We start from the raw sequence: 22669 nt of genomic DNA on the forward strand, positions 1-22669 counted from the left end.
CTCAGGCAGTAGAGTCAAAGAGGAAGGATAGGTCTCTGCAAATGGTCTGCTACAGAGCTAGGGATAAAACTGGGGAATTGGAATTTGAGGACAGGAAGAAGAATAAAGATGACTCCCTGATTCCCAGGCCAGCAAGGCTCCAGGTAGAGATTGCCTTGGGGTACTGGTCCCTGAGACAAATGTGTTAGGGAGGAAGGGTGAATTCATAAAAGATTTGCAGAGTGACCTAGGAATGGGGGCAGAGAGGAAGGGGATGCTCCAGCACATGTGCTGCTACAGGACTGGGGATAAGACTGGGGGATTGTAACTGGAGGACAGGAGAGAGAATGAAGATTGCCTACCTGTTTCCCAGACTTGCATAGCCAGTGTAGCTAGAGAAAACCTTTAATTTAAAAAAAAAAAAAAAAGAGTATAAGTTAATAATCATTTTTAAGTGATCTCTATTGAGTTTGTGTGTTAGATGCTCCTGATTCTAAAGTCCCAGAAAGTGTCATGTGGACTGAAAGGACCAAGCAGATGCCATAGCAGGCTGTCAGTCTTCTCTCAGAGATTAGGCCTTAATTTCAGTTTCCTGAGACATAAACAAGCAGTTTCTGGTAGGGCTGTGACATAGTCCTTGCAGTAGCTCCCTTTCTGTACAAGTTGTTTACTGTCTGGGACCCATCACCAACTTAGAGCTATGTGCATGGGTCAGTGTGAATGTGCTAGGCCAGTCAGCCCCCATGGCACCTCAAGGACAAAGCCTGGGACTTGTCCAGGCCTGCCCCCAAAATGAGAACTGTAACTCCCAACCATCAAATTTAAAGTTTACACACCCTCACCCAATCATATGATGGCAAGGCTTGTACCACCCTGCTTGTGGTTTTTCCCTTTAAAAACCCCTCACCCTGAGAGCTCAGGGCCATCCTCCTCTACCCACTGTGTCCAGTGTTGGACACAGACCAAGCCTGGGCTTTCTTATTATCAATAAATCCATGTGTGTTTTACATCAGATATCAGATCTGTGGTGATCTTGCTCGGGGGTTTCGTGATGTGGCCACAACATGGACAACACACTGACACCTGACCAACACATGCCTCTAGAAAGTGGGAAAGAATTTTGAATCAGAGAACCACCAGATGCTGGAAACAGATTCTGCAGCACAGCATATCAACATGGGTTCCAAGCTGAATGCCTAATATGAGGAAGATGGTTCAGACACAGGACTCAGTACTCACAAATCAAGTCCTAGAGGACCACAAAGAGTTATGACCAGCAGTTGGCTTGACCCATGAAGGCCTTACATTGAGGAGGTCAGCATCTAAGATCTAATCTTGCAAATGACGACCACCCACTATATGACAGGCATCTGGAAGCTCAGCAAGAACTACATGAGAAGTCAAGGTTATTAGGGCATGAAGTCAAGGTAGAGGAAGTAGTACATTTGGTCAAGGAAAATAAAATAATAATAATAATAATAAAAAGGAATAGCCAAGATGTTGGGAACATATTGAAACAACTAAAGCTGTAAATTATAGGCTTGGAAGGAAGAAAGCCATAGAAAATATTTCCAATATAATTATAGCACAAAAATTCCTGAATCTAGGGAAAAAGAGTCCCATCCAAGCAAAAGACAAAAACAGAAAACCAAATACATAGGCAAGAACATAGAAGAAATTTCTAACATTGTATTACAAATGAAACACTGAATATACAGAACAAAGAAAGTAAACTGAGAGCAGCAAGCAAGAAAGACGAAGTCACATATAAAGACTTGATGGGCAGCAGTGGCTCAAGCCTTTAATCCCAGCACTCACAAGGCAGAGCCAGGAGGATCTCTATGAGTTTGAGGCCAGCCTGGTCTACAGAGCGAGATCCAGGATAGACACCAAAACCACACAGAGAAACACTGTCTTGAAAACACATACACACACACACACACACACACACACACACACACACACACACCCCACACACACACACACACACAAAAAAAAAAAAAAAAAAAAGACTTGATGACAATAGCTGACCTCTCAGCAGAAACTATAAAAGCCATAAGGGGACAGTTATTTGTAGTTCTTCACCATAAAATGTCTACTCCTCTCAGTTCTAACTCAAAAGTACAACTTTTACTTTTTCCACTCTATATTCTTTGGAATCCAACTCATGCAGTTACTTAAGATTTTGCTAAGCCTACCTGATTTTCTGAGTTCTAATTCAAAAAAGTGTGATTTTGTTTTTCCTCTGTTTCTTCTGGACACTAGTCACAATCGTAAGTATGCTTTGTTATAATGATTTAGCAGTGGAAGTACATTGGTGGGTTTGAGCCAAGGGTTGCCACAGTTACAGCATGCATCAGATCTCACTTGAAAGGTTTATTGGGTTGGGGTGTGTGTGTGTGCAGAGGCTGCCTCTGAGTGAGAGTGGAAGGGAAAAGAGAGCAGTGAGAGAGGCACTTAGTTTTTATAGGGGGATAAAGTCCATGTGCACAAGGAGAGTGTGTGATTGGTCACAACAGTGTCACATCTTGGTGGCTGATGGTGATGATGTGTCCTACTGTCCATTGGACCCTAGGGGAAGGCCAGTGTAAATGTATGAATGCTAACACTTGCCACATTTTCTCTATTTCTCTGAAGAACTTCAAATACACATCAATGCAGTTACCTACTGTCCATCATTGCTGAACACACCTGTTTTCTTAAACTCAAAAGACATGACTACCTCTTTTCTCTTCTGTTTTCCTCCCCTCCATCAGCTGTCAAGATTACAGTTTGTCTTGCTTTTTGTTTTTATCTAATACAATGGTCCCTGGGCTTCCTTCTTCACTCATTTTTAAATTCTTTTATCAACCATACTAACAGCCCATGAAAGGAACCCTAAATTCCCATAGCATGTTGAAAAAAAAAAAAAAAAGCAGTTCTCTGGAGTGTGTTTTTCCTCTCATATGACTCAGGTGTGCCCCTGATTGCTAAAATCTCTCCTGGAAGATCTAATCTCCAGGATTCACCTTTCTCTTTTGCTCAGGTCTAAGCATTTGCTTTACTATTTTTGCCTTGCTGGAAGTAGGACAGGATCTGTTTTGAGGGTTTGTTTGTTTGTTTGTTTGTATGTTTGCCTTGTTGCCTTTAGTTCTGTCCCAGGTTCTCTCCTGGAGTAAGGCCAAACATGGAGTACATAGGCAATGCCTTTCTTTCCTAAATTGTCATTTGGGAGGGGTGTGGGGATGGGTTTAGGGTGAGGGTGTCGTTAATGGCCATACACTAGGATGTAAATGGGAAGTTTCACTTCCTCTCTCCTCTCCTCTTTCTGGGTGCTGGAGCCATAGAAAGTCCTCTACTCAAATTTAGAAGGAAGGGGAACACATAAAGCATCCAGCATGACTGAGTTCACTGAGCCCCTTTCCAATTTACATGACACCCTAGCACTGTCTTAGATTGTGTTTACTGTGTTCACATCTGGGTACACAGTTCCAAATTTTTTGGGAAATAGATTTTCCCATGGAAACACTATGCAAGACTGTTCAGGCTTGAAATCCATGTTTTAATTAAGAAATTGAATTGCAACTTAGTTTCTGAGACTTGAATGTCCAGCCAACCCAATTGTCACAGATCTCTCTCTTCTCAGCCACCATCTTTAGGTGGGGATATGGGATCCATGCCAGTAAGTGATCCCTCCTTCTTAGTTCCTCCATGTGCTCCCAATGCAGCAGCACAGATGTATGCTGGGAACACTTTCCCATCCCTTCTAGTTTTTTCATGGACTTCTCTTTCACTTAAGCAGGTTTTTAAGAACAAGGATGGGCTGGAGAGATGGCTCAGTGGTTAAGAGCACCAACTGCTCTTCCAGAGGTCCTGTGTTCAATTCCCAGCAACCACATGGTGGCTCACAACCACCTGTAATGAGATCTGGTGCCCTCTTCTGGCCTGCAGACATGCAGACAGAACACTATATACATAATAAATAAATAAATCATTAAAAAAAAAAAAACAAACAACTTTCTTACTCTTGCCAGGCGGTGGTGGTGCACGCCTGTAATCCCAGCACTCTGGAGGCAGAGGCAGGTAGAGCTCTGTGAGTTTGAGGCCAGCCTGGTCTACAAAGCGAATTCCAGGATAGCCTCCAAAGCTACAGAGAAACCCTGTCTCGAAAAACAAAACAAAACACACACAAAAAAAGAACAAGGATATAGGTGAGCTAAGGGGAGAACAAAAATTAGATCCTGCATGTTCAGATGGAAGCTCTGCTTTCCCTTACTCCTCCCATTCCAAACATACCCCTCTCAGAGAGCCTGCCAAGTGGCAGCTCCTCCCCAAGAGCTCCTCAAGATTGTACCTACAGGATATTTAAACTGCATTCTAGGGAGTGGCCACATTTTTTTTCTAGCCTCCTCTCACTGTCTCATCTCTGGGGTCCAGGAAAATCACCTGGGGACACTTTGCCCAATAAAACTGGTCTTTTATTTTTAATTTGGCTTCATTTGGCTTACTGTGTCAGTGGTGAGACTTACTATTGGGGTGCAGAAACCTTTCACTGGTGAAATCTTTTGGTGTCTACTATTCCATTTGGAATTCCTTTATCTTCAACATAGTAAGGCATGGACTTCCCTTGGAAAAAGAAATGGAAGTCCTTGTTCCTTACTTTGCTACTTTGAAGTTACATATAAGAGGTCACCTAACATGTCCTTCTGTCTTCTGCTAAATCCTTACTAACCTAGCTCACATGCCTTAATGACTCTAGTCTCATTAATCACAGCTGTTCTCTCTTCCAGTCCAGCTAAAGAGCAAAGCAAAGGCTTCCTTTCCACAAATTCTTAATTCAAATATATCACACAAACATCCCTGATAGAATATTTACTTCCTTCTGAAACTTTACAGTTCAGGCCTTTATCATCTGCCATTTCTTTCAACATTCTTATCTTCTACGTTCTCACAGAGTATCCCATTGAGCTCTCAGGATTCAATAACTTTTGCATCCCAAAGCAGCAAAATCCTCCACCCTATGCCCAGAAAACCAAGGCATAAAAGGCACATAAGTCCTTCATAGGAAGATCTCATTCTCTAGTATGAATCCCTATTTGATTTGGTTTGATTTTCTGTTGCTGTGATAAAACACTCTGACCAAAAGCAACTTGGGGAGAAAAAGGTTTATTGGCTTACAAGTTTTAGTCCATAATGGAAGGAAGCCAAGGCAGGAACTCAAGACAGAACCTAGAAGCAAGAACTGAAACAGATTGTGAATTAACAGTGCTTTCTATGACTACGTTTTTAATATAACCTCACCCACCAGCACAGGAATGACACTCCCCACATAGCCAGGACCTTCCTACATCAATCATTAATTAAGAACACATCCCATAAACTTGCTCACTGGAAAATCTGAAGAACAATTTCTCAGTTGAGGTTTCCTCCAGGTGGCACTAGTTTGTGTAAACTGACAAAAAGCAACCAGCAGAAATATGTTTTGTAAAAGGCAAAAGGCATTAAGAGTACTCTATACCCATGTTTTTCTTCCATTCTGGTATAACTCAACTTCTGGGTGTTCAATAAATGAACTTAGATGCCCAAGCCAATGAAGATGCAGGTAATAATATTTTGACTCTGCCTGAAGTCACTAGGTCCCAGGAAAACATGAGATACTTCTCAAAAGAGTACTGCAACTGATACATCACCTGCTTTTTTCTTCCTTTTCTTTTTGATTATCGAGGCCATGGGGACTCAGAGATTAGACTCTACCTAACCAATGTCATCTGTTAGAGGAGGGTCAGCACAAAGGGAATGTCCTCATTGCTTTAAATGGAAGCCTCATGGTCAGCTAGACAGCAATATGTCCCAAGGCCACTCCACGTAGTTAAAAGGGGAAAAGTTACAAATGAAGGGATAGGTTGCAGGGTCTGGGAAAGGTATGGCACAGTCTGTGGTGTTCTCTGGAGAACTCTGCTCATTCTACCTACAGCGTCCAGGGTCCTGGAACCAAGAGAGCCCCAACCTCCAGAACTTGGGTCTTCAACGTCCTCTCTCAGCCCTGCCTTGTAGGCATGACCATTACCAAAGCCTCAATGGGGGTTGGAACTTCAAGGTCAAAGCTGGAATGGCTACCTGCTACATCTCCCCCTTTTGTCTAAAGAAGACTATATACAAAGACTATATACAAGACTATATAAGACTATATACAAGACTATATACAAAGAAATGGTTATCAAATATTGTCCAGGAGTAATGAGGGATAATGACCTAGATAAGATGGAACTACAATCAATGCAAATAATATCAAGCAAAAAACACATAGTAAAATCCAGGGAAGTCTAGAGTGTGGGTAGGTGGCATGTTACAAAGATCATTCCAAAAGGTGTCCTATCCTAAAGAACCTGAGTCTAATACTTAATATATTCTATCTAAGATATTATATATATACTAAGTTGTAACTATAATTGCTCAACCTCATCAGATACCTGAGAAGGAATATACTAATACCTGAGAAATGGGAGAAGGATGCAAGCAACTTTCAGGAGTCTTGCAAGAGCAGCTGGCAGCCTGGACAGTCACCTAATGTTTCTCAGCATCGTTGGTGCATTCAAATTGGCTACAGGCCTAGAGTATCTGACAGACCATTTTCAGAAGCAGGAATTCTGAAAGACCATCTTACTCTGTCTTGGCAGAGTATAGTGGTCATTTTCCTGGTGTCCCACTTATCCAGAAAGGACAGCATTCATACTGTCAGCAGTTGAGGAAAGGTCAGTTCTTTGCCCAGTAGGCCATTTTGTGCCAAGCAGACAAAATTCCAAATGGAAATGTCTTAGAAGCCCAACATTCTCTCGGGATCAAATTGGTGCTGCCAGAAGCAATTATGTCTCACATCAACAGAATTCTAAGTTATTTAAATGCTATATTCTCTAGGTCCATGAAGTGTTTGAAGATTACCTGTCCATCTGGCCTATGTATCTATAAATCTGGATAACCTAACTAACATAACTATAGAGATGACACACATAGGTGACTATAAATCTATGTCTTATCTACCTAAACAACCTAAGGACTAAGGCTTCATGTAAACAAGGCAAACAGTCTGTAAACAAATGTACAGTAAAAGGACAATGACTTTAAAATTGTGACAATACACAAAATATCTTTAACAAAGGTAGGAATTTATAGTGCAATATGGAATATGATAATAATCCTAAATATATATCAGTATACTGAATATCTTAAACAGAAGTAGAACATATATACAGTATGACAGATACACATTTACATTAGTATCAATGTACAAATATTTCAAATAAGAGTAAAAATATGTGTACATTATAACAAATATAGTTCTGTATTTGTAACAATATACAAATTATCTTAAATAGGAATATAAAAAGTTTATATTTGTATCAACATATAAGAATTCATAACAGTGCAAATTATCCAAGGCTGCTATTTTACTAAATTTCTTTACTAGTGTATACAATAGTCTACCATAATATCTTATACCTATCCATTTCATTCCTTCTTTTCCCTTTTTTTGAGACATATTTTCTTTCCTTAAGGAGAATACTGAGTTTAATAGTTTCTTCCACCCCCAACCCTATAATACATCATCCATAACCCTGAGAAATATGAAACCTTAGGGAGAAGGGGTGTTGTTTTCTTAGAATTGCTTCCTGCTGTTTAAGGGGCAATGGTATCTCTGTTGGGTACTGTGATAAAACTCAGATAGATAAATCTCAGTTAGACTAACTGTAGATTCTGCAGCAAGTCTCAGAGTAATGGGTAAGATTGTCTGAAATTCTGGCAAGAAGTGTAGTATGATGAAGATTACCATGGCATCATTCTGGATTGGGTAGAGTTGTTGTTGTTGGGGCCCCATCTTCCTTCTGGAGACTTCAGAGATTGCTATTGGAAAAACTTATTTTTTATCAGAATGGAAGGTTTGGATTTAAAAATGACATGACATGTAAGAAAGGCTCCAAGAAATCAAGAGTAAGCATGGAGAGAATTAGAATCTTGAAGATAATGGTCCCTTATTATTGGTTTCCTTCTGTCTCACATCAGAGGGCTCTTCTGATATGGGACTGAAGAATCCCTCAACCTTTTCTTTTATCAATATGCTTGGGTTTAGAGAAGGAGTAAGCCAATTCCATCTCCAAAGACAGCTTGGTTTATAATTGAGTTGAAACCACAACTATTCTTGATTGATAGAGAGATTGACAGTGAGATTTTACCCTGTGTAGATTGGTACCAATAGATTCTTTCTTTCTGCTATAAACATTCAGATATCCAATATTGGTGAAATTATTGGCACAACTGCTGAAGGAAAGAATAAAGGAGCTGTGGGTCTCCTCCTTCTAAGTCTCTAAAATTAAACCAGGACCAGACTCTCAATTGTCCTTGACAGTAAAAAAGAAAATAGTTAATTTGGGGCCATCTGCATTATCTTAAATACCCAGCAGGTTAGTACAGCTAGGAAAATGCATCCTTTAGGCAGAGGGAAGCTGGCTTCACAAGTTTCTGAGGAATAATGGCTTTTACCTAACCTCTACAAATGTTCCTATAGTCCCAGTGGAGCTCATTTCTGGATATTTAGACTGCCTTTTGGAGTTTGGGAAACTGGAGTTTCCTTTGGACCTCACAATAGATAAAGTGAGTAAATCTAATGTGAAGATTCACAGATTACATTTTGAATGCCAAATCTAGTTGTATATAAATTTATTAAGTTGTATATATAGTATTTGAGTCTGGTGAATTTTGGTGTGTGCTGCTTTTAATTATTTCCAAGGTTTTGCTTGTTTAGTTTTGTTTTTAAATAATAAAGTAAAAAAAAAAAAAATTCAACTGGATCATCAGCCACCTAGACAGAACACACATTAGGAAAGCAGATTCACCTGAAGATCTTCTAAGGCAATTCTAAGGAAGGAATGCATACACTTAAGATTTAAAATATTTCTAAAATATCAGCTGGATGTGCTGATACATGAGTTTAATCCCAGAACTCAGGAGGCAGAGGCTGGTGGATATCTATGAGTTCAAGACCAATCTAAACTACATAGCAAGTTCCAAGCCAGTCAGAGTTGAATACTGAGATACTACTTAGTGAGATACTGTTATGGAGGGAAAAAAAAATAAAGATAAATTATGCCATTCTCAAAAAAAAATGAGTGGAACTGGAAAATATACTTAGTGAGGTAACTTGAAGCCATAAAGACACCACAAGCCTCTTTCTCATATGCTGGTCCTAACTTCAAATTTTAATATATGAATGTTTAACTTGGAGTGCCTTGAAGGATAGGGGGCTAGAAAGGAACCTTGGGGAAGTGCTTTCAAGGGAAGGCAAACAGTAGAACACATTTGATAGGTAACTTGGGGGACTGAAGGTACTGGGATTAAAGGTGTTTAAATGGAGCTGTGGTGGACAGTGAAGTTGAGGGGGTAATTAACCCAAACTAAATATTCATGTAAAAGCCATATGCAAATCTACTACATGTGATTAAATGGAAATCCCAAAGTCAGGTGTTGCTATCCCTACAAGAACTTTTGGTCACAGAAACCTCCAAAAAACACAGTCTCTTACCACTGCTCTTAGCCAAGCCCCTAAAACTCACCAGGTAAGACCCAATTGCTGAAGAAAACCCCACACTTTGGATGCAGGCCATAGATAAATCAAGCTGGAACTAACTGGAAAACTTCCTCTCTGAAGGCTAGAGCAAGAAGTTGTTCTATAGGAGACAATAATAATCAATACTTCCATACCAGCTGTGAGCCCTACAAGCTAAAAGCTCATTCTCCCAGGTAAGTGTTTCTATTGGTGTAATAGTGACATGGCTGTTAAATAGAAATAAAGTGTTCTAGTTGTATTTGAGACATGCTTCACAGGAGAAAATTCATCTCTGCTACTATAAACCTAATCAAAAGCCCAAAGCTAGGGATATCAGAGGCCTTAGGTGGCAACCTACTATTGTCTTTGTAAATCAACATGTTGTCAAACTGCCTCCTAAATCTGTATGTACTATTCTTAGCCTTGGTCAGAGGATCTTGTGCTTGCAGTGGAAATTGCTGAGAATAAGAGACTGTTAATTGCTCAGCCCTAAATTGGTCATCTATATCATCTCCTCCAAGGTACAAGAAACATCAATAAAAATGGGGCAGAAATAATTAAGACCTGGAGTGTGGGAAGAAATGTGGTAGTTTGGATGAGAATGGCTCCCATATTTAAATGCTTGGTTCCCAGGTGGCAGAACTGTTTAGGAAGGATTACAAGTGTCACTAGGGGTAGGATTTGAGGTTTCCATCAACTACATTATTCCCAGTTAGCTCTCATGATTGTAGATCAGATATAAGCTCTCATCTACTGCTAGTGTGCCATGCCTGTCTGTATGCTGCCATGCTTCCCACCATGGAGGTCACAGGCTCACCCTCTGGAACTGTGAAGCTGTAAGGGTTTTGTCCTTAATTACATCATCATCATGGGACATGGGACAGCCTAAAAAGCAGGTGAACTCTCTGTGCCCCCTTCTCTCTTTCTGCCCTTCATGCAGTCTCTGTCTCTGTCTCTCTATCTCTCTCCCTCTCTCCTTATCTCTCTCAATAGAGCTCTAAAAAGGTAACAATGACTTGTTACTTTCCTCCAGCATGCTCCTCCCCTGGCATGGCCATCGCGTGTGGTGGCCAGCCACCAGCAGCGCTGATTTAACCAACATTTGGTGCTGTAACTCTGATATACACCGAGGACCTGCTGACTGCTGCCACTTGCTGCCTTCTCCCCCCTCTAGCAAGACCTCAAGACTTTGAGCACGTACCTCGCCTCCGCCGGACCCCTATACAACTACCACCATGATCCTTCACAGTGAGTCTGTTGTTTTCGCAAGTCTGAGCTATATTCTTTGCGCTGGACACCCCAGGAGTTGTCCTCAGGCTGTGCTGGCAATGGCAGGCAGTTTTGCTCCTGGTTAGGAGAAAAATGTTGTCTCGTATTTACCGGGTGGACCAACGGCAGCACAGTTGCAGCTCTCCCATCCTTGATGAAGAGGATGGCAGACTTGAGCTGATTCTTAGATCTTACTCCACTCTCAGGGATGCCCAAGTTGAAGTCTGACCCCAGTTTGTTATTTTAATTTTTTATTTTTCATTTTTTATTTTTCTCTTGGCTACAGCCATGGGACAAAGGGGCAGATACCACCCACTTACATTGGAGGATGGGGCGGGTACCAGTAAATCTGGCCGCATAACAGAGTCATGGGAACTTCTGCCAGCGAACGGGCAAATAAGAGTTACTTTATCTCCAGGCTTTCTGCTAAAGCTCTAAACCCTTCGCCCTCTCCACTTCTGTGTCTGCCATGTGCAAACTTTTCTGTCTGACTTCTGCCGGCAGTGGGCAGGCTCAAATGGGCAGGCTTGGGCGGCTTCTAAGACTCTTGCCCTAACTCACCTTAACTCCACCCACTCATTCTCAAACTGCCTTGAGAGACACAGATGGGTCTGAAAGAGGCTGAGATCCAAACAAATAAGTTTACAGTAGTCAGGATGGCTCCTAAGCCAAAAAAAATCAGCCTATAACCTCAGACAAGTCTTCCAAAAAGATCAGTTTACAGTCTGCCTACCAGCAGACCTTCCAAAACCTATCCTTAAGCCACCAATCATCAGGAAAAAGAAATTCAGAACACAGAGTAAAATCCGTCTCTTGCTCCCCAGACCTTCCCAACTAAGGCTTAAGCACCTGGAGAGCAAGGCTCCTGACCCCACAGGCAAAAGAGTCATCTGTGGCATGTAAGGTGTGCCAGGGAAGAGATAAAAGCCAGAAAACAAAATTGCCAAGTGCTGGCACTCGCTGCCCCCTGAAAGCTGTCAGGTCCATGCTTTAAGTAAACAAAAGCCACGGGCTAGCGAATGCCCTGCCAGGCCATCAATAGCCTTGTTAAAAGTGCCACCTAGAAAGACAACCAGTCAGGTGACTGCCCCCTGGCACCAAGACACATGAGTACACCAAGCTAAGACCTCCAACAAACCTAAGTTTAGCTACAGACATGGCAGTGAACCCCGAACGCAGCAGGGAAGTGATCCGTTTCTTTCCTTCTGGACACCAGAGCCACTGACTCAGTCCTGGGAGTTTTAGGATGTCACTTCTCCTCTCTATTGTCAGGTACAGAGGATAGCCTTACTTACCTCACCAGATTTAATTGCACTTTCAGAGTTACTTAATGAAAAAGATTTCCAACTAAGATAAGAGCTCATTGTCTCACTTCAAAGTTACTGCTTGTGTTTCTCATGTGCATACAGACAGGGACATGATCTTTGCCTTGTTCCTAATTCAAAAAAATAAATTCTCATGTACCACAAGCTTTTCTCTTCCCAGGTCCCTGTTCTAAGTCACTGTTCAGCCAATGATACAGGACCACCACAGACCCAGAGTCCAAAGATCATCAAGTAAGAAATTGTAACAGCTAAAAGGTATTTACATCCCCAAACCCAAAAGTATCTAGGCGCTTCAAAAGGATGCTAATGTAAACAACTATTACTATGAGATGCTTTAAAATAATCTGTCTCTGATAAAGCTTAACATGTTTAAAAATCCATCTGGACAGGCTAGATCTACCAACATAAAATGATTGTTTTCTCTCTAAGCTTTTTTCTATGTCATCAGCATCTTGTCAGACAGAAGGTTCCCAGCCACAGCCAAGAGGGATACATGTCTCCAGAACAAACGGATGGCAGACAGTACCCCACAATACCTGTCTACCTCAGAATATTCCCCTTCTTCATTCCCCCAAGAGCCAACCGATGCCCAAAAAAATCAGCTGGAAGCAGTTTTTGAGAGGAATGACACCCCTATTCCCATCTACCTGTTTTTTTTTTTTTTTTTATATAATAAGTAAAAGTCTGGGATGTAAGGGTTTTGTCCTTAATTACATCATCATCTGGGGCACAGGCCAGCCTAAAAAGCGGGTGGGCCCTCTGTGTCCCCACTTCTCTCTTTCTGCCCTCCACATGGTCTCTCTGTCTCTCTTCCTCTCTGTCTCTCTCTTTCTCTCCCCCCTCCCTCTCTCTCTCAATAAAGCTCTAAAAAGGTAACTATGACTCGTGACTTTCCTCCAGCATGCTCCTCCACCGGCATGGCCATCATGTGCGGTGGCCAGCCACTAGCAGTGCCGATTTAACCAACAGAAGCTCCAATAAAAAGTTGCATTCGTCATGGTGTCTTGTCACAGTAATTGGAACGTTATTAAAACAAGTGCTATGAACAGCTATCTTCTGGACATGACATGCTATTACAACAGATATGAATGACATTCAGAAAATCATTAGGTCTTGTCTAAAAAGTTCATTTCACTAAACTAGGATATCTAAAAGAAATGGATGCATTTTTAAGATGCATATGCTCTACCAAAACTAAACCAAGATGAGATAAACAATTTACATATGTCTATAGCAGGCTGTGAGACTAAAGTAGTAATTAAAAAATCTCTCAAATAAAAAAAAAAAAAGACCTGTCTCTGATGGGTTTACTGATGAATTTTTCCAGACCATCAAAGAAAAACAAACACACCAATGCATCTCAAACTGTTGCATAAAATAGAAAAGGGGGGAATATTACTAAGCTTTTAAAATGTCCTGATAACAAAACCAAATTAAAGACACAACAACAACAAAAGACTAGTCTCCTTAACTGACACAAAAATTCTCAACACAATACTTAAAAATCAAATTCAAGAATACATAAAAAGGGAGCTGGAGAGATGGCTCGGAGGTTAAGAGCACTGACTGCTCTTCCAGAGGTCCTGAGTTCAATTTCCAGCACCACATGGTGGCTCACAACCATCTGTAATGAGATCTGGTGCCCTCTTCTGGCTGCAGTCATGCATGCTGTATACATAATAAATAAATAAAATGTGTACTGCTTTAAAAAATAAAAAATACATAAAAACAAAAACAAAAAAAAAACAACTCACCACAATCAAGTTGGCTTTATTCTAGAGGTACAGGGATGGGTCAATAAACATAAATCAATGGTAGAAATTACATAATTGGGCTCAACAACAGAAACTACATGATCTTGATACATGTAAAAAGGCTTTTGACAAAATTTAACATACCTTTATGTTAAAAGTCCTGAAGAAATTCAGAAGAGGACCATATCTCTGTATATCAAAGGCTTATATGGCAAACCTACAGCCAGCCACATCACCTTTATGGGGAGAGCTCTACATTCCCACTAAGATCATGAATTCAAGGATGTCTACTCTTTGAACTCTTACTCAATATAGCACTGAAAGTCTCAGGTAGCGCAGTAAGAGAAGTGAATAAAAGATATAATAGCAAAGTAAAAAGTCAACGTATCCCTACCTACAGATATTAGTATACATATATTTCTGAATATACACAGGATAGCCTAAAGACTCCACCAGAAAACTCATAGAAATGATAAACACTTTCAGCAGTGCCTATCATTAAAATTAAAGTGCTTATCTTTAAAATTAACATGCAAAAATTAGTAGCCCTCCATATGCTGGATAATAAACACACTAAGAAAGAAATCTATTAGGGAAGTAATCTCACTCACAGCTATATATTCTGTTGGCCCCAAAAATCACAATTGGAGGAGGGTCCAGTAACTCAGGTAAGGGTTTTCTTCCCATTTTTCTGCCATGTAGTCCTGCTGCTTGTTATGGGCCAAGCGTGAATGGGCCATTCCTTGGGCATACACACAAAGTATTTGGATAAGGTCATGTAGAAGAGGCTTTCTGCCTCCAGGCTCCCTGCTCCCTTTATAGTATTTGAATTGGATATCTGCCTTCTGTAAACATCCCCTTTAGCTAACATCCAAAGGCATGACCAGTTCCAAACAAAGCATCCAAGGACAAGCCATGAACAGAATAGCTGGCCAGACCACCTGCTAGGCGCCTGAAGCCCCTGAATAACATCCTTTTGGAGACAGCCTGGCTCCTAGGTGCATAGCTTTGCTTCTTGTGCAAATCAAGCTCAGAACTCCCCTCCTCTTACAGCCCAAGAGCAAAGCTGTGATGCAAATTGACTAGGTATCAATTTGCTAGTACTCCTCCCTCACCTTATCAGAAAAACTGTGCCATAGGAAAATAGAGGCAGTTTTATTTTAGTGACTTACAGATTTCTTTACACAACCACCTGTAAGATTGTAGTTTGAGCACATTTATAATAGACTCGTAATGTTTTCACCTAACCACTTATAAGAATATATTTCTAGCACATAAATTCCTTTTCGGATTTATTCCAACCCTTACCTGATTCAACCTCTATTCACTCCCACTATGGGTTTCAAATGAAATTGGCCAGGAAGCTTCTAGTGGGGACCTTGCAAGTCTTGTATTGTATTGTAATCAGAGTGTTGCTGTTTTGGGGAGATTCAGACTGGTTCCCAAGAGGACAGGCAGATTTATGGTGCCAGATGAATAAACCAGTTGGACCAAACAGCTCCATGTATTTATTCTTTTTCCATAAATCATTTGTGCCATTAGTAGTGTCTCTTTAGGGCCCCTGAGAAGGAAATTAAAGAGGCTGGACCTCAAAATTTCTGAAAGCTGCTTAGCTGAAATGTCCTGTTTATCTTATCACTGTGACTCCAAGGTCTTCTGTAGTCCTCCCACCCGAACAACTCTGCTTCAGGATGGTAATGGTCATGTCAAGTTCATCAGACATTGCTTACAGTTTTAGGCCAGCCTGGCTTACATACAAGCTCCAGGACAGCCAGGGATACACACAGTAAGATGCTGACTCAAAAACAAAACAATTCTGCTCTTAGTTGTATCCCTCAGAAAAATACAGCCAGAAGATATGCACAACAGAATTTCATGAAGAAGAACTGTCATTGCAAAATAAATGAGCTCTGAACTTAAGGATATACAGCATATCTCAGAAAGGTAATGTGTAGGGTATGATTCCAGCACATGTGAAGAAAAATTATGTATGAGTATACTAATAAAAGTACGTGGTGAAAGAACACCAGAGGAAAGGCTGTATAAGCAGAAAGAGCCATCCCAGAGAATGAAAAAACTGAAAGGCGGTATAACTTACAGCAGGACAGAACTGATCATACATACATGTTGATAGATAATTACATGTCCACACGGTTAGGCTTGCCCGGCAGACCGCCTAACTATTTCCGGTTCAGAATAGCCATCTCTGGGTCAGACATCTCGCGGGACCAGGACTATGTGGCTTTACGTGGTTGCATAAAGCGCACGCGCATCCCTGTAATCTATGCGCATGTGTGGAGTACCCACAGGAGTTCCTGTACGCATGAGCAGCCCAACCTTTAAAAAGCCAGTGCCATCTTGCATGAGTCTCTCTCTCTCTCCCCCCTTATCTCCTCACCCACGTGTGTTTCACACAGGCCTGTCACCTCTATCCTCTTTAATAAAACTCTTTTGTGGTCTTGTCGTGTTCGGGACGTGTTCCTACCGCTGCTTAAATACTAACACATGTACCTACACATACACTGAATTCAATTTCTCATAATTTGCTTACACTTTATTTTTATTTATTTATTTTTTCGAGACAGGCTTTCTCTGTATAGCTTTGGAGCACAGCTTTGGAGCATGTCCTGGAATTCCCTCTGTAGACCAGGCTGGCCTCGAACTCAAGAGATTCACCTGCCTCTGCCTCCCGAGTACTGGGGCCACCACTGTCTAGCCACTTTCTTTTCTTTTTTTAAAGGTTTATTTACTATGTATACAGTATTCTACCTGTATACCAGGAGAAGGCATCAGATCTTATTATAGATGGTTGTGGGCTACCAAGTAGTTGCTGAGAATTGAACTAGGAACCTCAGGAAGAACAGCCAGTCCTCTTAAACCTCTGAGCCATCTCTCTAGCCCTGCTTACATTTCATATTCCAGTATTTTACACTTAACAAAAATTCTATACTTTCAAGGATAGTAAGAGTCAAAGCAAGTTAGATATCCAAAGATGGATACCCACCTACATGTTTTCAATACATCTATGTCACTTAGAAGTTACTTTGCAACAGGCTACATGGCTCAGTGGGTAGGGACTCGCTGCAGATACCTGACCACCTGACTACAAGCCCAGCATACACATATAATTTTAAATGTCTCCTTTTGTTGAAAAGCATTGCCTCCTTACTTGGCCCCACAAGCCCCCTTGGAATAGCAAAACAATGAAAGTTTAAGAGAGAGGCACCAATCTCACAGGGTAGCAATCACTGGTGAGAGCAAGTCCACAACTGGAGAAGTAATTGCCTTTGAATGATTTCTTTGGGCCACCTTCCAGGACTGCTCATTTATGCCTACCTATGCTCCTTGTTTGAATTCTTCTCAACCCAAAGCTCATGTTGATATATTAGAGACAGGACATATATGGACACTAGATTACTGTGTTGTCACCTATGTAGCTACACTGAATAAATCACTTTCTGCTTTCCTCAAGGCCCACTTCTTTAACTAGGGTGTTTAGACAGGAACTGAGTGTTGTCAGTGAGGTCAATAGGACTTCTGCCCTGAAAACTGTGGCTAAATATCTGTATGAACTGTAATTATTTGAACTCAAAAATAGGAGAAAAAGAAAAGGCAGGCCACTGCATAACACTGTGTAATGATGTGATTTGTTTATTTAAAATGATTTCCCAATTTGTCCAACAATTTATCACACTTTTACTTTCACCTCAATCAACACATTTTTATATTTTATTTTAACCATGTATGCTATTTATTAATATCAGAGTCCAGGATGTTGACCAGTGAGTAGTACACAGTTCAATTAGACCCTTGGTAGCTACAGTGTCCTTGCTGGATTCTTGGGATTTTGGTGATTGTGGCTGCTCCTTCAGGTCCTGTCTTCAACCTGCTGCAAGACTTTAGCTGCATACACCTTCACTCAAGGCCTCTTTGTTGTCTTCAAAAGATAAATATAAACATACTTGTGTCTGTATGTAAGTCCATAAGACTATTCCCCATCATTTTCATATACTCTGTTTTTGCTCTTTGAAGAAAAAACTTGTTTTTCCTCTGTAACCCCTGATGGCCTCAAGTCTGAGGTATTCCTCTTGCCTTGACCTCAAGTGCTATTCTAGGTGTGAACCATTCACGTATGGCTTACTTCCACTCAAATTTTTGTTTCTTTCTTTTTAGCTTTTTCTTTCATTTACTTTTATTTCATCTGTATTTGCTACTTCTTTACCTATAAAGCATAACTTTCCACACTCAAATAAATATTTCATTAAAAATAAGCACAAACCCAAATATTCTTAATCTAATGGATTAAGTCAATAGATAAGCCTGCTTTCCTTAAATATTCATGTATTCCTACCTTTAAAAGCCAACCATAAAGTCACACCTGAAAAATAAATGAATTTAAAAGGATAAAATATACATTTCAAAAACAAAAAATGCAATGGTCAAGACAATCTACTGAAGAATTTATCAAAGTCAAGAGAAGACAGCATAAAAATAGCCATCTTCAAATATATCCTTAACATCACTTTCCTAAATAATAATATTGAAGAACATGGATTTTCAGGTATCTGTACATGAGCTCGAAGGAAAAAAAAGAGATGTAGGTGATAGGATGGGAAGATTAAAAATTTTTCCCACATAAAACTACATGTGTATCAGAAATTCAAGATTAAACTTTTAGAACAAAATTTTAAACATAAAAGTTTGTTGGTCTGGGGATAAATCTCAGTCACAGAGTGCTTGCCTAGCATGCCTTAGGTCCTAGTCCTGGGTTAATTCCCGGTACCACTTCAGGGGGGATGTCTTTTTCCTTTTCTGGATAGAAATTAGAGAGGATTATTTCTTAGTAATAGCTTGCTAATTGTGTTAAGAAAAACTGGACATACCCATTCCGCCAAGAGCCAAATGAATTTCTTCTATAACACTGTCTCTCACATTACTAAAACAATCAATTATTTGGGTCAATTTCGAGTTTGAAATATTTTAACTGATTCATGTATGCAGAGTTATTGGAGCTGAGTTATTTAACTATTTGAATCACCATGATTGTGTTTCCTTTGGCAAATCTGAGTGGCTGCTCTGACAGTGATAATGTTGAGAATAAGTGAGACATTTGAAATCTTCCCTTTAAAAACACATAATCTGTATGATATTAAGTAGTAAGTAGGTCACATCTCACATCTTAACAAGGAAGAACTGGGTGCAAACCTTATGAGGAAAGAACAAGTAGTAACAACATGCACTGCCTGTTTTAGCACTGATATCCTACATAGGTTAAGAATGTAACAGTAAGCAAAAAATGAAAACCTTTAACCTTTTTAGCAGAGAAACAAAACACAGAAGGGAGGAAATGAGCTTGGTGTGGGTCAGAGATCCCACTATGATTCTGAACCAAATTTTAAACACAAAGGCATCTACATACAACTTCCATGACTATTTATACTAGAAAGATTCAAAACAGAAAAGGTGAGTATGGTCTACCTTGTTAAAGACAAATATCCACATAACTAAGTCCCATAAGTGCTTCAGCAGACTACATCATTCCCCCTGTTACTGAAGGTACCTAATAAGTGAGTCACTTAATGTGACTTAATGTCTGCATTCAGAGGCAAATGAGACAATAGAAATCTTCTCAAATCTAATACTTTATAATTACAAAAAAAAAAAACAAACCCTAATATACTACCTTTTAGAATTCTAGAGTATCAGTAAATACTGAGAACACAAGGGGCCCACCCAAACTAGCTGTATTAAGTAGTCATTTCCTACTTTAATATTTACTTGCTGTACTCTTAAAATCTCTATGAGAGAAGCAGGAATTTTTCCTGTATCTTTTGGCAACAGATTCAAAAAGCAATGTTTCAGGCCTGTAAAATTTCATGAAGTCTGAAGTTTTTAAAGCTAAATTACTGAATATCTTGTATTATTATTGCACTGAGATGTTGCCTGGAATATGTCTACAACAAAAGTAAGGTAAGCAGATCTACAAGCATTTGCTTTCCTTATTAGATAAGTGAACTTACAAAAGAAATGCAAACTGCAATTTAAATAAGCCTATATATGTGTGAGACTCTATCAACCTCTTATAGAATGAAACCCAACACTCAACACTAAAAATCCGTGAAAAACAAGAAGGGCATCACTGTACACAAAGTCCTGACTACTGATGGATTTCACTTTGAGATCACTAAGCTAAACCAGCATTTCCTCAAGATTTAAGAAAAATAGATTAGGAAACAGACTCTTTTAAATCACTGAATACATCATTTCTGTCATTAAGAGAAATAACTTAAGTTTTTTCTGCAATAATTCATTCTAATGGAATAATTCTCTAACTCCTAATAAACACTACATTTACAAGAGCAAGGGAATTATCAGTAGGCATTCTTCCTCATTTTAAGTTATTTGTCTCTAAAATATGTCAAGTAAGCTTTTAAAGACTCAGGGAGTGGCAGCTTCATGATCTTTTCCCTCAGTAAGTTCTGAGGTGGCTCCTCATGCTTTATGGTTTCACTATGATCTTTCTCTTCTTCTTCTTTGCTGTCTTCTTCCATTTTTTCATCCTCTTCACTGTCTAGAGGCTGAGGAATAAGCTGATTACCCACAAATACATAAGTGTTAATTCTTTGTTTAACTCTCTTTCTTTTCCTCTTGGGTGGAGCCCTTTGCGGAATTCCCTTGGCCTGCATCTCATCATTTATGAAGTTTCTAAGTGTGCGTCGAATATAAATACGAGCCAAGTCTTGGAGATTCCTGACAGCACATGGGGCTAAAAACAAACAGAAAAAAAAACAAAAAACAAAAAAAAAACATTATACACTGTTTGTTTCTTCACAAACTTAAAAAAAAAAAAAAACAACTATGTTGAGAACATTTAATACACAGTGACTTAATGCACACTGAGCAGGGCAGGCAGTGCAAAAAATGAGGTGAATATCCATGTTGCTATCTATATGCATGCAGAATGTCAAGAATAATAATAATAATTTAGAAACAGAGTAAGGACAAAATGTTAAGTACATTAGAGGTTTTTCCTTGCATATTATTTTATACTGTTTTTTTGCTTGTTTGTTAGAGGGGAGTTGATAACAATCCCATTCATGACTCCAATTCCAAAGAATCTGACACCCTCTTCTGGCCTCTGAGGGACCAGGCATGCACATATTGCACATGTATACACGAAGGCAAAATACTCATACAAATGAATTAAACATAAATGTAATTTTTTACTTAAGAAAATGAAATCATAGAGACAAACACTTAACTGGAAAAAGTCAAGACAACATTTCAATAGCTGCCTAAACTCTGAAAGCTGTAGGGGGTGCTCACAAAATGTGTGTATGGTAGGAGAGAGTGACAGAGGTAGAGGGAGGCAGAGAGAAAGTAAGCACAGACACTGGTTCATGGCAAAGGACCACCTGGTAGAGGCTGTGAATAAACACAAACCCGTACTATAAGAGGCAGGCCTATAATATAGACACTGTTTACAAATGTATCACAAAATGGAGGAAGAAGGACCATACATTCAACTGTACAAAATGCCAAGTGTGCCTTCGATCCAAAATAGTTCAACAAATTACTTAACAAACTACTTGTTAAACAATAGGCCAGTCACATAAGAACTCATTTAGATACATAACTGGTTTAAACTAGAAACATTCCTTAATACAAGTAGCATACATTTGTGGAAGAAATAGGTTAAAAAGATGGAGAAGGGATGAAAAGGGGAAAGAAAAAAAAGAAAGAAAGAAACAGGATGTGAAGAAAACAAAACAGCAATCATGTAACAGGCAGTTCTTGCCTAACTGTGCAATAGCTTTCTACTAGCTAGGGGTAAAGGCCTCCCTGAGGAGACTGTCAGCCAGAGTCTAAGGGAGCTGAATCACTTAGCAGCCATGAAAATGATCTGGGGCAGAGAGAACAGCAAAGCCCTAATAGGTGAATGGGCTTCATGGGCTCAAGGATCATTTACTGTGTAGGTTGTGATGTTTGGAATAGCAGATCAGTTGAACACTTGATCACATCAGCTATGGCCACAATGACAGGAAGGGAAAAGACAGAAGATGAGAGAAAGACAAAATATTGATATAAAAGAGAGCAGAGAAACAAATTGGCTATGGTGGTTAAAAGCAAAAGTATCGACCAAAGCATCCAGTGTCTAGCCTGGCTTTTTGGGCAGGTGCCAGTATCAGATACAAACAGGAAAGACAGAGAGAACGTGACAATAGGAAACTCAAGTATGTTTGCCTGTACTGAATCTTAGATAGCTATCACTATCAAAAGTCATTTCAGGAGCAATATCAGAAAGTACAGGACACAGGAGGGTTGCTGGGACTTCCTCTGGCCTCTGCATGTGTGCATAGGTATATGCATCCCCACACATGTGTACTGCATAACATACATAAAAAATAAACATTTTCTTGTATATTATTAAAAGCATTAATAACATACTTCCCAGGGGCTCAGAAGAGAAACTATGAACAGTGAGAACTATCTTCAGGAAATGAATCTAAGTACACCAAGCTTTTTGTCCACCTACTTTATTCATCTGGGATAAATTCTAACTACACAGCTTCAGTTCTGTACTCATGCCTAGCTTCTTTCTTGCCTGATTTCTCTCTATATTTATCTACTGTCCCCTCCCTCTAAGTTCTATCTTAATTCTCTCATCTTAATTTTGCCTCATCTAGGTCCTTCTCATCTTGTTCTTACCCAGCTAGTACTTCCCCATCTGGCTTTTCCTCATCTTCCATCTCGTCCACATGTTC

At 39.8% G+C, this 22669-nt stretch overlaps 1 protein-coding gene across 5 annotated transcripts in view; it reads right to left on the minus strand.

The window, feature by feature from the left end:
- Positions 1 to 341: 341 nt before the first annotated feature.
- Positions 342 to 22669, minus strand: part of Pcmtd1 (protein-L-isoaspartate (D-aspartate) O-methyltransferase domain containing 1) — a 95073-nt gene continuing 72745 nt past the window's right edge. For 3 of the 5 annotated variants that reach the window (XM_036177497.1, XM_036177500.1, XM_036177496.1), the window contains one exon: positions 17514 to 20670. In XM_036177497.1, the coding sequence (XP_036033390.1) occupies positions 20303 to 20670 (368 nt within the window). In that variant the 3' untranslated portion in view covers positions 17514 to 20302. Of the gene's footprint in view, positions 383 to 17513; positions 20671 to 22669 lie in introns of those variants that run through there. The other 2 variants (XM_036177498.1, XM_036177499.1) reach the window with 2 other exon arrangements.

Source organism: Onychomys torridus, chromosome 2 (assembly GCF_903995425.1).
Source record: "Onychomys torridus chromosome 2, mOncTor1.1, whole genome shotgun sequence".
In the NCBI taxonomy this organism is placed as follows: Eukaryota; Metazoa; Chordata; class Mammalia; order Rodentia; family Cricetidae; genus Onychomys; species Onychomys torridus.